The sequence below is a fragment of the Salmo salar genome, chromosome 10, assembly GCF_965601325.2.
Source record: "Salmo salar chromosome 10, fSalSal1, whole genome shotgun sequence".
Lineage (NCBI taxonomy): Eukaryota > Metazoa > Chordata > Actinopteri > Salmoniformes > Salmonidae > Salmo > Salmo salar.
In genome coordinates, this window is record NC_138300.1 from 107,123,336 (window position 1) to 107,139,329 (window position 15,994).

Sequence of the window (15,994 nt, forward strand, 5' to 3'; positions counted from 1 at the left end):
TTTAAATTTTTTCATTCACCTTTATTTAACCAGGTAGGCTAGTTGAGAACAAGTTCTCATTTGCAACTGCGACCTGGTCAAGACAAAGCAAAGCAGATCAACACATACAACAACAGAGTTACACATGGAATAAACAAACATACAGTCAATAATACTGTAGAAAAATCTATATACAGCATGTGCAAATGAGGTAGGATAAGAGAGGTAAGGCAATAAATAGGCCATGGTGGCGAAGGAATTACAATATAGCAATTAAACACAGGAATGGTAGGATGTGCAGAAGATGAATGTGCAAGTAGAGATACTGGGGTGCAAAGGAGCAAGAAAAATAAATAAATACAGTATGGGGATGAGGTAGATTGGATGGGCTATTTACAGATGAGCTATGTACAGGTGCAGTGATCTGTGAGCTGCTCTGACAGCTGGTGCTTAAAGCTAGTGAGGCAGGTAAGAGTCTCCAGCTTCAGAGATTTTGGCAGTTCGTTCCAGTCATTGGGAGCAGAGAACTGGAAGGAGAGGCGGCCAAAGGAAGAATTGGCTTTGGGGGTGACCAGCGAGATATACCTGTTGGAGCGCGTGCTACAGGTGGGTGCTGCGATGGTGACCAGTGAGCTGAGATAAGGCGGGGCTTTACCTAGCAGAGACTTGTAGATGACCTGGAGCCAGTGGGTTTGGCGACGAGTATGAAGCGAGGGCCAGCCAGCGAGAGCATATAGGTCGCAGTGGTGGGTAGTATATGGGGCTTTGATGACAAAACGAATGCCACTGTGATAGACTGCATCCAATTTGCTGAGTAAAGTGTTGGAGGTTATTTTGTAAATGACATCGCCGAAGTCGAGGATCGGTAGGATGGTAAGTTTTACGAGGGTATGTTTGGCAGCATGAGTGAAGGATGCTTTGTTGCGAAATAGGAAGCCGATTCTAGATTTAATTTTGGATTGGACATGTTTAATGTGAGTCTGGAAGGAGAGTTTACAGTCTAACCAGACACCTCAGTATTTGTAGTTGTCCAAATATTCTAAGTCAGAACTGTCCAGAGTAGTGATGCTGGATGGGCGGGCAGCAATCGGTTGAAGAGCATGCATTTAGATTTACTTGCATTTAAGAGCAGTTGAACGCCACGGAAGGAGAGTTGTATGGCATTGAAGCTCATCTGGAGGTTAGTTAACACAGTGTCCAAAGAAGGGCCAGAGGTATACAGAATGGTGTCGTCTCCGTAGAGGTGGATCAAAGAATCACCAGCAGCAAGAGCGACATCATTGATGTATACAGAGAAGAGAGTCGGCCCTAGAATTGAACCCTGTGGCACCCCCATAGAGACAGCCAGAGGTCCGGACAACAGGCCCTCCGATTTGACATACTGAACACTATCGGAGAAGTAGTTCGTGAACCAGGCGAGGCAATAATTTGAGAAACCAAGGCTGTTGAGTCTGCCAATAAGAATGTTATGATTGACAGAGTTGAAAGCCTTAGCCAGGTCGATGAATACGGCTGCACAGTAATGTCTCTTATCGATGGCGGTTATGACCTTGAGCGTGGCTGAGGTGCACCCATGACCAGCTCTGAAACTGGATTGTATAGTGGAGAAGGTACGGTGAGATTCAAAACGGTTGGTAATCTGTTTGTTAACTTGGCTTTCAAAGACCTGAGAAAGGCAGGGTAGAATAGATATAGGTCTGTGCAGTTAGGGTCTAGAGTGTCTCCCCCTTTGAAGAAGGGGAAGACTGCGGCAGCTTTCCAATCTTTGGGAATCTCAGATGATATGAAAGAGGTTGAACAGGCCAGTAATAGGGGTTGCAACAATTTCGGCAGATAATTTTAGAAAGAGGGTCCAGATTGTCTAGCCCGGCTGATTTGTAGGGGTCCAGATTTTGCAGCTCTTTCAGAACATCAGCTATCTAGATTTGGGTGAAGGAGAAGTGGGGGAGGTTTGGGCGAGTTGCTGTGGGGAGCGCAGGGCTGTTGACCGGGGTAGGGGTAGCCAGGTGGAAAGCATGGCCAGCCGTAGAAAAATGCTTATTGAAATTCATCGGTGGTAACAGTGTTTCCTAGCCTCAGTGCAGTGGGCAGTTGGGTGGAGGTGCTCTTATTCTCCATGGACTATATAACTCTCCGATCTACAAACATACAGAAAAAAGTCAGCCAAATATGCTTAGGCTTAGCAATGGCCAGTCTATGAACACAACAGTCATGTTTGCTGCTCTTCTTTTTTTCTTGTCTCCATTGTTTCATATTGCAATGTAAATGGCTAAAGCCAATGTAATACACTGGTGACAGGGAGTGTGTAGGAGGTCATGAAGGCTGACCAGGATCATGAGGCGGTCCAGGTCTTTCCTCAGGGAGGACGGAGGCTCACTGCCCATCTGCAGAGACATGTGCACCAGACAGGCATCCTCATCAGCACGGGTTCACAGCTGCTTCACCTGCGCACACACACAGTCTGTTCAAAACACCTTGCATTCTTAAACTTGCGCAATACATGCACATACACTACCATTCAAAAGTTTGGGGTCACTTAGAAATGTCCTTGTTTTTGAAAGAAAAGTAAATTTTTTGCCAATTAAAATAACATCCAATTGATCAGAAATACAGTGTAGACATTGTTAATGTTGTAAATGACTATTGTAGCTGGAAACGGCTTATTTTTAATGGAATATCTACAGACGTACAGAGGCCCATTATCAGCAACCATCACTCCTGTGTTCCAATGGCACATTGTGTTAGCTAATCCAAGTTTATCATTTCAAAAAGGTTAATTGATCATTAGAAAATCCTTTTGCAATTATGTTAGCACAGCTGAAAACTGTAGTTCTAATTGAAGAAGCAATAAAACTGGCCTTATTTAGACTAGTTGAGTATCTGTGGCACCAGCATTTGTGGGTTTGATTACAGGCTCAAAATGGCCAGAAACAAAGAACATTCTTCTGAAACTCATCAGTCTATTCTTGTTCTGAGAAATTATGGCTATTTCATGCAAGAAATTGACAAGAAACTGAAGATATCATACAACGCTGTGTACTACTCCCTTCACAGAACAGCGCAAACTGTCTCTAGCCAGAATAGAAAGAGGAGTGGGAGGCCCCGGTGCACAACTGAGCAAGAGGACAAGTACATTAGAGTGTCTAGTTTGAGAAACAGATGCCTCACAAGTCCTCAACTGGCAGCTTCATTAAATAATACCGGAAAAACACCAGTCTCAACGTCAACAGTGAAGAGGCGACTCCGGGATGCTGCCCTTCTAGGCAGAGTTCCTCTGTCCGGTGTCTGTGTTCTTTTGCCCATCTTAATCTTTTATTTTTATTGGGGCAGCATCCCGGAGTCGCCTCTTCACTGTTGACGTTGAGACTGGTGTTTTGCCGGTACTATTTAATGAAGCTGCCAGTTGAGGACTTGTGAGACGTTTGTTTCTCAAACTAGATATTCACAAAGTTTCATGAATGACAAGTTGTTTCTTCATGGAAAATAGATTTGGGGTTTAAAATGCTTTTAGGGGTTTAGTGAAGGCGGGTCATTTTTTACCCTTAGGACAAGGGGAGTATACCGAATGTTAAGACTACACAAGGGTTAAAATGATAAACTTGGATTAGCTAACACAACGTGCCATTGGAACACAGGAGTGATGGTTGCTGATAATGGGCCTCTGTACGCCTACGTAGATAAATTGTATATAAATGGATAAAGTTCAGCACTGTTGCTACTCTCCCTAGGAGTGGCTGTCCTGCAAAGATGACTGCAAGAGCACAGCACAGAATGCTCAATGAGGTTAAGAAGAATCCTAGAGTGTCAGCTAAAGACTTACAGAAATCTCTGGAACATGCTAACATCTCTGTTGACGAGTCTACGATACGTAAAAACACTAAACAAGAATGGTGTTCATGGGAGGACACCACAGAAGCCACTACTGTCCAAAAAAAACATTGCTGCACGTCTGAAGTTTGCAAAAGTGCACCTGGATGTTCCACAGCGCTACTGGCAAAATATTCTGTGGACAGATGAAACTACAGGTGAGTTGTGTGTACCTTCCTAACAACACTGTGTGGAGAAAAAAAGGCACAGCACACCAACATCAAAACCTAATCCCACTAAAGTATGGTGGAGGGAGCATAATGGTTTGGGGCCGCTTTGCTGCCTCAGGGACTGGACAGCTTGCTATCGTCGACGGAAAAATGATTTCCCAAGTTTATCAAGACATTTTGCAGGAGAATGTTAGGCTATCTGTGCGCCAAGTGAAGCTCAACAGAAGTTGGGTGATGCAACAGGACAACGACCCAAAACGCGGAAGTAAATCAACAACAGAATGGCTTCAACAGAAGAAAATACACCTTCTGGAGTGGCTCAGTCAGAGTACTGACCTCAACCCGATTGATGATGTGGCATGACCAAGAGAGCAGTTCACACCAGAAATCCCAAGAATATTGCTGAACTGAAACAATTTTGTAAAGAGGAATGGTCCAAAATTTGGAAGAGGTTATTGCTGCCAAAGGAGGGTCAACCAGTTATTAAATCCAAGGGTTCACATACTTTTTCCACACTGCACTGTGAATGTTTATGCGGTGTGTTCAATAAAGACAAACATATAATTGTTTGTGTTATTAGTTTAAGCAGACGGTGTTTGTCTATTGTTGTGACCTAGATGAAGATCAGATCAAATTGTATAAATTTTTGCAGAATTCCAGGTATTTCCAAAGGGTTCACATACTTTTTCTTAGAGAGCTATTACCTGCCAGCAGCAGCTCCAGGGGTGCCAGCTCCCCGATGTCAAAGAGGTCACTCCGGATGAAGGCCTCGGTGAGCAGCTGTTCAGGGAGGAGACGTGCCCCTTACGGGCCCTGGATGGCAATGCCTTCTATACTGGCTTTCCGCACTTTCTCCCTCTGCTCTGCAATCTTCGGCTATTTCGCCTCTATGGCCTATTTATTGCATTACCTCCCTAATGTTACTACATTTGCACACTCTGTACATAGACTGTTTCTATTGTGTTATTGACTGTACATTTGTTTATCCCATGTATAACTCTGTTTTTGTCGCACTGCTTTGCTTTATCTTGGCCATGATGCAGTTGTAATTGAGAACTTGTTCTCAACTGGCCTACCTGGTTAAATAAAGGTTAAAAAAATGAAAATAAACACAAAAAGACAACGTCAAGTAAATCAACAAACTGGTTTGCAGAAGAATGAAAACTCTTCTGAATGGTACTTGAAGCTCACCGGGTTCTTGTAGAGTGAGAGGAAATTGGGCTTGTGTTTCTTGAGCTCAGTATTGCCAACTTAGCGACTTTGTCGCTATATTTAGCGAGTATTCAGAACCCCCCTAGCGACACATTTTCAAAAAAGCGACTAGCGACAAATCTAGCGACTTTTTCTGGTGTTATTGGAGACTCTGACGTGAAAGCACGCATCGTTCTTACTCTTCTCAACGAGCAGCGGGTGCTGCCGTGGGCCCCACCCCCGTCCCAAAGCACTCACAGGCGGCCCAGTCCTCACACAGCAGTCCCTCCCAGCTGCAGTCAGAGCAGGAGATGTTCACCCCTCCGCGTCCAGACTGCAAATGAATCGCGCATGCGGAAAGCCGCTGTTGGCTGAACATTTAAAAAAAAACAATGAACCTGAATTAGGGCCAGACTAGTTGCCATATTTTCTCACATTGCCATTGCCAGTTTTTTCTATTGTCTCTTTTTGGTCCATTTTGACTGTTAATGTAGACTGTATACAAAAAAAATGTCAAAAATGTTATGGTTAAAAATGTTCATGTTTTACTGTGACTTGTTGTAGGCTCCTAAGTGGTTAAAAACCAAACCAAATTAAGAAAACTAAACTAAAAAAAAACAACTAAAAAAAAGAATAATTAACTAAGTAACTCTGCCAGAGTGTCTCTTTTGGGTCACTTTTGCCAGTCCCAAGCCCAGATAAAGGAGGAGGGTTGGAATTATGACATAAAAAAAAACAAGAATGACAGAAGAAAGTTCATTTGTAGTTGTAAACATATTTAGGGTGTTTCATCCATCACAATTACATGCACATGGCCAATTGTGCAAATTAGGTGATGACTTCATGTAGCGACTTCTAGCGACTTTTAGGATGGCCCCCACCTTCCTTACTGAGGAGTTGGCAACACTGCTTGAGCTGCAGGTCTAGGAGGTGGCCGCTCTCGGGTTGCCTCCTCCACACGCATCCCATAGCTCCTTCTGCGGCCCCCACTGACTGGCTCCTGATAGGGGTAAAGTAAATCAGTCAGTGTTATGTGTGTAGCCCATACAATGTGTTCTGAGCATATCATATTGGCAAATTGTAGAGATTACGAGCAAGCTAACTAACATTTTGTTTTCCTAACTTTCGCTAACGAACGTTAGTTAGCACATGATACTTGCACATTCGTTAACTGGGGAACGACCTCTTGAAGCTAACAGCACCATTTAACTAATAATGCATTATTGAACTGGTAGGACGTTTGCGGCATATTAATCAATACCTTTAGCTATGTTTCACCGAATTTGAAACATACCTAAAAATGAAACTGGAAACTTATATTTCCCTCATTAACTTTAAACATCAGCTATCCAGAGCAGCTAACCGATCGCTGCAGCTGTACATAGCCCATCGAATCTACCTTCCTCATCCCCATATTGTTTTTATTTACTTTTCTGCTCTTTTGCACACTAGTGTTAATTTGCAAAATTGTAATTACTTGCTACTATGGCCTATTTGTTGCCTTACCTCCTCACGCCATTTGCACACACTGTACTGTATATAGACTTTCTTTTTTTCTACAGTATTATTGACTGTATGTTTGTTTATTCCATGTGTAACTCTGTGTTGTTGTATGTGTCGAACTGCTTTGCTTTATCTTGGCAAGGTCGCAGTTGTAAATGAGAACTTGTTCTCAACTAGCCGACCTGGTTAAATAAAGGTGAAATAAAAATAAAAACGTACCCATGCGTGTTATTATAGCGATTGAATAACATTAGCTAGCGCTCCTCCTGTCTGAAATTGACACAGTGTTATATAGAATTAAAGTGCTCTTGTAAACAAATATGGATTGTGTTGTAAATAGCCATAAACAACCTCACTGCTCTATTATTTGAAATGAAACCCATATCCGATTTTACCGCCATCTGCGCCACCATGTTGACGTCAGATTCTGGAGAATTGGCCCTGGCTTGGCGCCAGAGTGAAAATACAATAACTAACATTTAAAAAATCTTTGATTACATATCTCTTCTGTTCACCAGCCATTATACTATTCAGTATATAATGTGACTATTGATATTTTAAAAATGCAGTGGCAAAGTAATAAAATATATATCTTTTTTGGACTAATCTTCAGGCGAGGTCTTCTTTTTGTTTAGACCTCAGCTAGTGTATGGGAAATGTAGTGTTTCGTCAGTAAGCTAAGCACTGAGCTAATGACGATTACTTATTTCTATAAGTTGTGTACCGTTTTCAATTTGTAAATTTCCCTTATTTTTGTTTATGTTGGTATGTTACGGGAGAACTTATTTCATAACATGTTTAATGAAACTCAACCGGAACTAATACTGAAAGTGTTTGTTTCATAAGACTATTAAGATAGCTGCACCAATGTGTCACATGCGAAATGGTTCTGACAGGGAAAGGACATTAATTGTGATGCTTACACAGATGATACATAGCGTTTTTAAACGGATATTCTGATAGTGTCGATAATGGCTCGGGTTGTGAAAGTGTTTGTAACTCTGCGGAATCATTGGAAGAAGTCCACAGTCGCTGCGTGTGCCCTATCATACGGTGGACACTGGCTGTATGGTAAACACTGGTGCGTAACGTTTCCTTCAGAATTACCGGTATGGTTGTTAGATCAAGTACAGATCATCACTAGCATTAATATCATTGAGCACGTACACAGGAATTGGTAGCCATTAAGAAATCATCAGCCATCAAGGTCTTACAGAACGGTTATTGTGATTTGAAATCCAACAACATTGAATACTGGGAGGATGTGTTTTAATCAGTTGTTTTCTTTGTCAATACACTTTTTATTTATTCACAGTGATAATCTGCTGCGAAGAGATGCTTGTCTGGCGGCCAGGGTGAGACATGGCTTATTGTGTACAATATGTTTCTGCATTCAAGGATTCTGCACTTGCATTTACTGTTTTCTTCTCTAATACAAAATACTCCATTCTCAATTGCAGGAATTTGGACGTCAGCAGATATCACCCCAGGAGCAGCTGAAGAAAGCCACAGTCATCCTAAACCCAGCAGCTTGTAGGGGGTAAGTAGGAGATAATCGTCACATTCCCTAAAGTTAAGCAAAGAGAATAATCATGACGTCCAGCTTATTGCACCACAGCCATTTCCCATTTATATTGTAATTTGTGTTTGCCTAATTTGTCTTGCTGTACTCTTGCTCTTCTCTCTGATCATAGGAAAGCCAACAACTTATTTGAGAAGAATGCTGCGCCTATATTACACCTGGCTGGTATGGAGGTAACACTAGTAAAGGTAGGCCTACAATTTTTTCCCCCCCCATGGCATCTAAGGCCTTATAGTTTATAGTTCTACATAGTGTAATACTGTACATGTCTTCTCTCTTACAGACAGATTATGAGGGCCAAGCAAAGAAATTGATGGAGCTGATGGAGCAAACAGACATGCTGATTGTGGCTGGAGGGGATGGCACTCTGCAGGAGGTTATAACTGGCTTGCTGCGGAGGGCTGATCACGTAAGTTTTGTAGCATTGACTGTTGTATAATCCTTGTATTACTAATTGTATGTTATAAGTGTTGTGTAATACTGTTTTAGCTAAGCTGTCTCTAACTACCCAGTCCTATGGGTGTTTCTCAAACCCAGGAGTCGTTCAGTAAAACCCCCATAGGATTTATCCCACTGGGCTCCCACAATTCCCTGAGTGAGAGTCTGCACATCCTCAGTGACAATCAGGTGAAGTAAGTATCCCATTGAAACACCGCACACTTGTTCATTCAGATACAAACCCATGCCATCATCTTGTCGTTAGTGTCCTAAAATATCCTCCAATCTTTTTGTCATCCATATTGCTTCTTGTTTTTAGACGCATCACATCAGCGACATTGTCTATCCTGCAAGGAGAAACGGTACCTCTGGATGTGCTGCAAATCAAGGTGAGACCAGAAGGATCTGGGATTCAGGGAGGGGTCAAGATGACACAAACTGATATTACCTTAAATCGACATTGAATAACCATAACTCCATTGAGAGCAAGATAGAAAATTGTATTGTGTTTCTGGTTTTATGTATCCAGGGAGAGAAAGAACAGCCAGTGTTTGCCCTGATTGGTCTACGGTGGGGGGCCTTCAGAGATGTGGCTTCCACCATCAAAAAGTAAGAACCTCACAATTACTAGTCAAACTTCAGAGCTTATGGTAAACACGTTTCCCACATATTATACTTTTACGTGCATAACATTATAATAATATCAAGTTGTGCTTCTTCTCTAAAAATACATTTCTCATATTGCTGTGCTTTCTATCTTAGATATTGGTACCTTGGCCCGTTGAAGATAAAAGCAGCTCATTGGTTCAGTACGTTACGGGTGAGAAACATGACTGTTTCCATTCAAAGTCCATGGACTGCCGTTGTTCCTCCATGCATTTGTACCATGCTGTCTTCTTGTATCTGCCAGGAATGGCCCCAGGTTCACGAGGCCTCTGTGTCCTACATGGCCCCGACCCTTCGCCCTCCTGACCTGCCGGAACAAAAGCCCCAGCGCCCCAACCTAATGTACCGCATTGCCCGCAGACTGAAAAATTACTGGTACCCACCTATTCCAGGTAACACTATATTTGTGTTAGTGTTTGTTTGTCTGTCTGTACATAACACTACATCCTTTAAATGTCCTTGTGTATCTTCTATTTAACAAAGCATGATTGGCATTGGTTTTCTGTTTGTGCAGAGCCTCCCAAAGTGGAGGAGCCAGAGAGGTGGGATGAGAGAACGCTGTCTACTTTGGAGCTGTCAATCCAAACTCGGAATAAAAACCCTGTCCAGACAGTCAGCGCATTTAAAAAAAAAAATGTTTTTTTATATATATATATATATATATATATATATATATATATATATATATATATATATATATATATTATTTTCTTTACCTACTACAACAAAAGTGACAGGATGTTAAAACTGCCCGATCTCTTGTTTGTCCTTCAGCGTATTGATGACTCCCTGCTGGTGTGTGTGGAGCCGGACTCCTTCACTGTGGGAGATTTTATCACTGTTGGGTAAGTTGTGGAGATTTACAGTACCAGTCAAAAGTTTGGACACCTACTCGTTCAAGGGTTTTTCTATTTTTTTTACTATTTTCTACATTGTAGAATAATAGTGAAGACATCAAAACTATGAAATAACACATGGAATCATGCAGTAACCAAAAAAGTGTTAAACAAATCAAAATATAGATTCTTCAAATAGCCACCCTTTGCCTTGATGACTGCTTTGCACACGCTTGGCATTCTCTCAACCAGCTTCACCTGGAATGCTTTTCCAACAGTCTTGAAGGAGTTCCCACATATGCTGAGCACTTGTTGGCTGCTTTTCTTTCACTCTGCGGTCCAACTCATCCCAAACCATCTCAATTGGGTTGAGGTCAGGTGATTGTGGAGGCCAGGTCATCAGATGCAGCACTCCATCACTCTCCTTGGTCAAATGCCCTTACACAGCCTGGAGATGTGTTTTGGGTCATTTTCCGGTTGAAAAACAAATGATAGTTCCACTAAGCCCAAACCAGATGAGATGGTGTATCGCTGCAGAATGCTGTGATAGCCATGCTGGTTAAGTGTGCCTTGAATTCAAAATAAATCACAGACAGTGTCATCAGCAAAGCACCCCGACACCATCACACCTCCTCTATGCTTCACTGTGGGAACCACAAATGCATAGACCATCCATTCATCTACTCTGCATCTCACAAAGACACGGCGGTTGGAACTTAAAATCTCTAATGTCCATTGCTCGTGTTTCTTGGCCCAAGCAAGTCTCTTGTTCTTATTGGTGTCCTTTTAGTAGTGGTTTCTTTGCAGCAATTCGACCATAAAGGCCTGATTCATGCAGTCTCCTCTGAACAGTTGATATTTTAGATGTGTATGTTACTTGAACTCTGTGAAGCGTTTATTTGGGCTGCAATTTCTGAGGCTGTTAACTCTAATGAACTTATCCTCTGCAGCATAGGTAACTCTGGGTCTTCCTTTCCTGTGCCGGTCCTCATGAGAGCCAGTTTCATCAAAAGGCTGCACTTAAAGAAACGTTCAAAGTTCTTTACATTTTCTTGACTGTAATTTGCTCTTTGTATATTTGAGCTGTTCTTGTCATAATATGGACTTGGTCTTTTACCAAATAGGGCTATCATCTGTATACCACCCCAACACAACTGATTGGCTCAAACGCATTAAGAAGGAAAGAAATTCCACAAATGAACTTTTAACAAGGCACACCTGTTAATTGAAATGCATTCCAGGTGACTACCTCATGAAGCTGGTTGAGAGAAGCTGTCATCAAGGCAAAGGGTGGCTACTTTGAAGAATCTCATATAAAATATATTTTGATTTGTTTAGCAACTTTTTTGGTTACTACATGATTCCATATGTGTTATTCCATCGTTTGATGTCTTCACTATTATTCTACAATGTAGAAAATAGTTAAAATAAAGAAACCCTTGAATGAGTAGGTGTCCTACCTTTGGACTGGTACTGTACTTTCTCACATTATTAGTGTAATACCTGGGTAAAAAAAATGACTTACTCATGTAGCATGTGTCAAGGCTGTTGCATTTTCTGCATTGCAGAGAGAAAAAAGCGGAGGACTCAACTTCATTCACCAGACAATCACTGAAGCTGGAGGCTAGTGCATGTCGACTCAATCTGCCCGAGGTCACATACTCCCTCATCTGTCTTAAGCCTATAAACTTCAGAGACAAGACCAATGAGCCACCGGGCCTCCATCTTGGCGCTCCTTCACTTATGAAAAGATTTTGGAAGCTATAGAAATGCATTTCTTAATGTCTGCATACATTTTTGCCACATGTATTCTATTACAGACACCTTAATTTAGAAGAATGCATTATATCGTGAGCTAAACATAAAAATGAACAATTATATAAAACAAAATTCCTTAAACTATCATTTCTGTCCCCACTACAACAAAAAATACTTAAATACCTTGAAACATTTAATTTAAATACTGTAGAATTCCATTCATTCTTATTCCTACTGTGAAGTGTCAATATGGCCGACCGGTGGCTTCAAAGCCTCTCAATGACCAAAACATTGCATCAGCAATCCAAGGTTTACATAAATCATTGGACAAGGAGTATTACGGTCTTTGATAATTATAACCTTTAAACAAATTAAATGTATTGTTGTATAAATTGGTTTATTTTAGTATGTGCAATACTCTTTTTGCTCCATGACCTCTCCCTACTGTCCTGTCCCGTTTCCTCTCCCACAGGAAGGTGCTGGCTTCTACAACATCGACAACGAGGAGTACGAGGCCATGTCGGTGGAGGTGAGGCTGTTGCCACGGAAACTTCGCTTCTTCTGCAGCGCTGAACGCAGAGAGCAGCTCCTCACACAGGTCCTGTAAGGGAAGTGCTGCAGTGACAACAATATGCAGGACACAGAGAAATAGGGAGGGAGGAGGGTCAAGGCAAGGGGTCATCAGTGGCTGTACTGGGACTCTACCTCTACTGTATCTGGGGGTGTTTTTCTTTATGTCTGGAGTATGTCCTTAAACAGCCACACAGCTGGACCAGGGTGGACCAGTCCACAGTGAGGTCTCATTGTTACAGTACATTGACATGTTCAGTTGAAATATTTTCACAATTATGGAAGATGACAATATGATGCAGTAACAAGGACCAAGCATTTTGGTTGCTATTGCCAAACCAATTAGCTTATAGAAGTCTGCCCGGCAGGACTATTGGTGTAATAAGAATCTTATTCAATAATTTGGTTATGATGCACACAGTTCTGTCACTTTTTGATACTGATGAAAAGTGCAGACTTTGTCCTCCATGTACTCTATGATCAGATGATACATTGGTATGAGAATCACTCTCCCTTGGCAACACGATCACAAATACAATCCAACAAGTATCAGAGAAAACCAATGTTTTATTGTTTTACAGTGGCAGTACTGTGTAATGTCACCAGCTTGAAAACAAGAGTGGCTCATGCGATCAAGTTACTAAATGTGTATTCATCACTAAAGTCTCTTTCCATGTTTTATAGTAGTACAGGTTCTGGATGTAGCTGTGTAGTTAACCAATGTTTTAAGTATAGGTTTACATTACAGTTGCTGTGATCAAAGATTAACAGTTAGCTATATGAGTTGTTAAAGTACTTGAAGCATATATGTGCTGAAGTAATACAGATGAAGCTTTCTATTGACATTCAGTGGGGTGACATACTGTACAAATAAATTCAAATGAGCCAATGCTGGTACAGGTCTGAACAATTTCCACAAAGAAGGCATTTGATACATTTATTTTTGTGCCGTGTGCATTCTCTACTACATTTACATGATACACCTGTAAAACAAACAGTCACATGCCCAGGATGTGCTGAAAAAAACAGGGTGGGACAGGTCAAAACAAACAGAAGGGGAAAGGGGCTAAGTCAACATGGGTGTGAACAACTACATTTAATCATATTACCAAACACCAATATCAGTAGTGTCAATTGACATGTTGATAAAGTAGTTGGAAGTGTTTAAAATCTAAAACATTCTCTATGCCTCTTCCTGTTGACAGGTATAATAAGCCTGTGGTCTTAATTGAGTGCCTGCACTTAACACAAAGATTACCCACTAATTAGGCTTTATAACCTACACTGTAGGACAGAACTGTCCCCAGCTAAACCTCAATGAACAGTGCCACTACTGCCGACATCTACTGACCAGTCGAACCCAATGAAAGCAGTTCGCTGTCTTCATCCAAAATATTTGATGCGTCATTGAACTCACATCTTTTGGATGACTGCTTCATATATTGATTTAAAATCAGTCACCCAGGTCTACTGAACAAAAGAACTTCATCTCCAGGGCCTGTTTTCAAAAAGGGTCTCACAGGAGTGCTGATCTGTGATCAGGTCCCCCTGTCCTTGTTATCTTATTTTGATAAAAATCAAAATGTATCGTATATCAGGGTCTGTCTGTCTGCCCAGAGAGGGGAGTAATTCCCTCTATGAATCTCAAGCATACAAAGGAGTCATTGTTACAGTGACGGGACACAACGATCTCCTTCCTGCAGCTGACAAGCTCCAACAGAAAGGAAGTTGTATCTGCCCTCTCATAGACCAGCCGTGGATCTAATTTCATCTGAAACAAATCTCATTGATAAACCGGCAGTACAGTTTCAAGTACACAACACAGAGAGCTTCCTGCTGGCTCCCAGACAGACAGACTGTTACATCACTGACTGCACTTTTAGTAATAGTTTCTCTGCTGACAACATTGGGCCATTAAATCAGAACACAAACAAGTTGACCCATAATCATGTGGTCATCAAACAAGAGTACAGAGGTTGTGGTGTGGTGCAGCATTCATGATAAGTTAGTGTCATAGAAACGCAATCATTTAAGTTTCAGGTTCACAATTTTAAAACGTAGAAACTTGATAAAACACTACACAAAACATTATCCAAAAGTCACCATACACATGTGCAATGTGACCAGGGAACAAGAAAAACATAAGTGACTGGAGTCTGCCTGTATGGGTTTCAGCATTGGACCAAGTCAGACAAACATGTGCAGTCTAATGAAATGTTACAGTATTTAACAAATATTCAACCTCAGCTCCATAATAAATACCTCCTTGGATAAGGGCATTATATCAAATAAATACATCTGGCATGACTCATCTTTCCCTTTTAATGTGTATGGTTAGCTGACATGAAAAACACTTCCTATTTGAACCAAAAGAGGTCTTCTTGTTTATGTGAAGTAGATTCATGTGAATTAGTCTTGATGTGTGAATCTTGATTATTTACTTTTATCAAACACACAAATATTGACATTGCTCCTTTTTTTCCATTCTGAAAAATAAAAGGTTGATCAACTTCAGCATCATTTGTTTTTTTAAGAGGAAAATCGAGTGAAAACGCTTTACTCTCAGCTCTAGCAAACCTGATGCAGAAGTTTGGGAAACAACATCATGGTAAAGTTATTCAGCAGAAGGATTGAGATCCATAAAATAAAAGCCCTGACAATCACATGAATATTTAGTATTACACTATACATGGTTAGGTAGAATCTTCTGTAAAGACGTAAGAAAAAAGGGCTTGGTGCCATGGCTGAATTTGGAGTTAAGGTTCCAAGTGAGAGGAACAATCAATTATCCATCCCCAAACAGGATGCTACTGTAGATACATGGCGCTGTTGGTCAAAGTCAGCAGTGCTCCATAGTATTGGGAGCAGTACAACGAGGCACATTGATCAAAGGTTCCGTGGAACTTCCACTTCCAGTGACTAGGGCTGGTGATCCAAGCAGAAATCCAAGTGAGAAGAGAACAGATGCCAAGTGAACAAACAAGACAAGTGGTTGTTGAATGTGAAACGGACTTTAGCGAGAGAACTGCAGAGTCCAGGCAGTGTCTATTATCGTGGCCCAATTGACCAGGTGAGCTGTCTCTAAGTTAACACTGGCCAAAGACAGCTGTATCCCGGAGCATGGCGAGAGACCAAGAGAAACCTGCAGGCATTTGACTGGGCAGGAGGCCAGGGGACGAAGAGTAGGAGGCAGTGTCTTCAGGGGACAAGGAGAGAGGAGCACAGGCCACACAGCGCTCAGGGGCAGCAGGGGTTATCGATGACCAGCATGGCATCAATGCCATAGAGCTCCAGCAGGTCCACCAAGAAAGTGCGGTCTGCCTGAGGGTCCAGCCCCATGGCCCTCACGTGCTCTGCCGTCAGGGTGGGGTCTGCACTTGCCGCCACCTCCGATAGAGTCTGGAAGATACGGTTATTCTGCTCCATGAAAAACC

At 41.7% G+C, this 15,994-nt stretch overlaps 2 protein-coding genes and 1 long non-coding RNA gene across 5 annotated transcripts in view; 1 reads left to right on the top strand and 2 right to left on the bottom strand.

Annotated features, from left to right (window-relative positions):
- LOC145858645 (uncharacterized) lies at positions 1-7,135 on the bottom strand. The gene is made up of 3 exons (XR_014379120.1): positions 6,930-7,135; positions 4,721-6,207; positions 1-2,423 (listed from the first exon to the last, which is right to left on the bottom strand). It is a non-coding gene; the product is annotated as an uncharacterized LOC145858645 (long non-coding RNA).
- On the top strand, positions 6,124-13,449 carry agk (acylglycerol kinase). 3 transcript variants are annotated; one of them, XM_045688337.1, is made up of 14 exons: positions 6,124-6,216; positions 8,026-8,065; positions 8,171-8,250; positions 8,405-8,480; positions 8,576-8,701; positions 8,830-8,924; positions 9,050-9,119; positions 9,260-9,339; positions 9,493-9,550; positions 9,641-9,788; positions 9,911-10,008; positions 10,171-10,241; positions 11,801-11,885; positions 12,463-13,449. In XM_045688337.1, exons 4-14 carry the CDS (start codon positions 8,460-8,462, stop codon positions 12,595-12,597), a joined length of 987 nt encoding a protein of 328 aa, XP_045544293.1. In that variant the 5' UTR covers positions 6,124-6,216; positions 8,026-8,065; positions 8,171-8,250; positions 8,405-8,459; the 3' UTR covers positions 12,598-13,449. The 3 variants fall into 3 exon arrangements, with proteins under 3 accessions (XP_045544293.1, XP_045544292.1, XP_013980729.2); XM_014125254.3 differs by lacking the exon at positions 6,124-6,216 and adding an exon at positions 7,380-7,791; XM_045688336.2 differs by lacking the exons at positions 6,124-6,216; positions 11,801-11,885; positions 12,463-13,449 and adding an exon at positions 7,379-7,791 and having other exon boundaries at positions 10,171-10,245.
- dennd11 (DENN domain containing 11) overlaps positions 13,110-15,994 on the bottom strand; it is a 16,410-nt gene continuing 13,525 nt past the window's right edge. The window contains exon 9 of the mRNA XM_014125253.3: positions 13,110-15,993. Within this exon, the coding sequence (XP_013980728.1) occupies positions 15,798-15,993 (196 nt within the window). The 3' untranslated portion in view covers positions 13,110-15,797. The remainder of the gene's footprint in view (position 15,994) is intronic.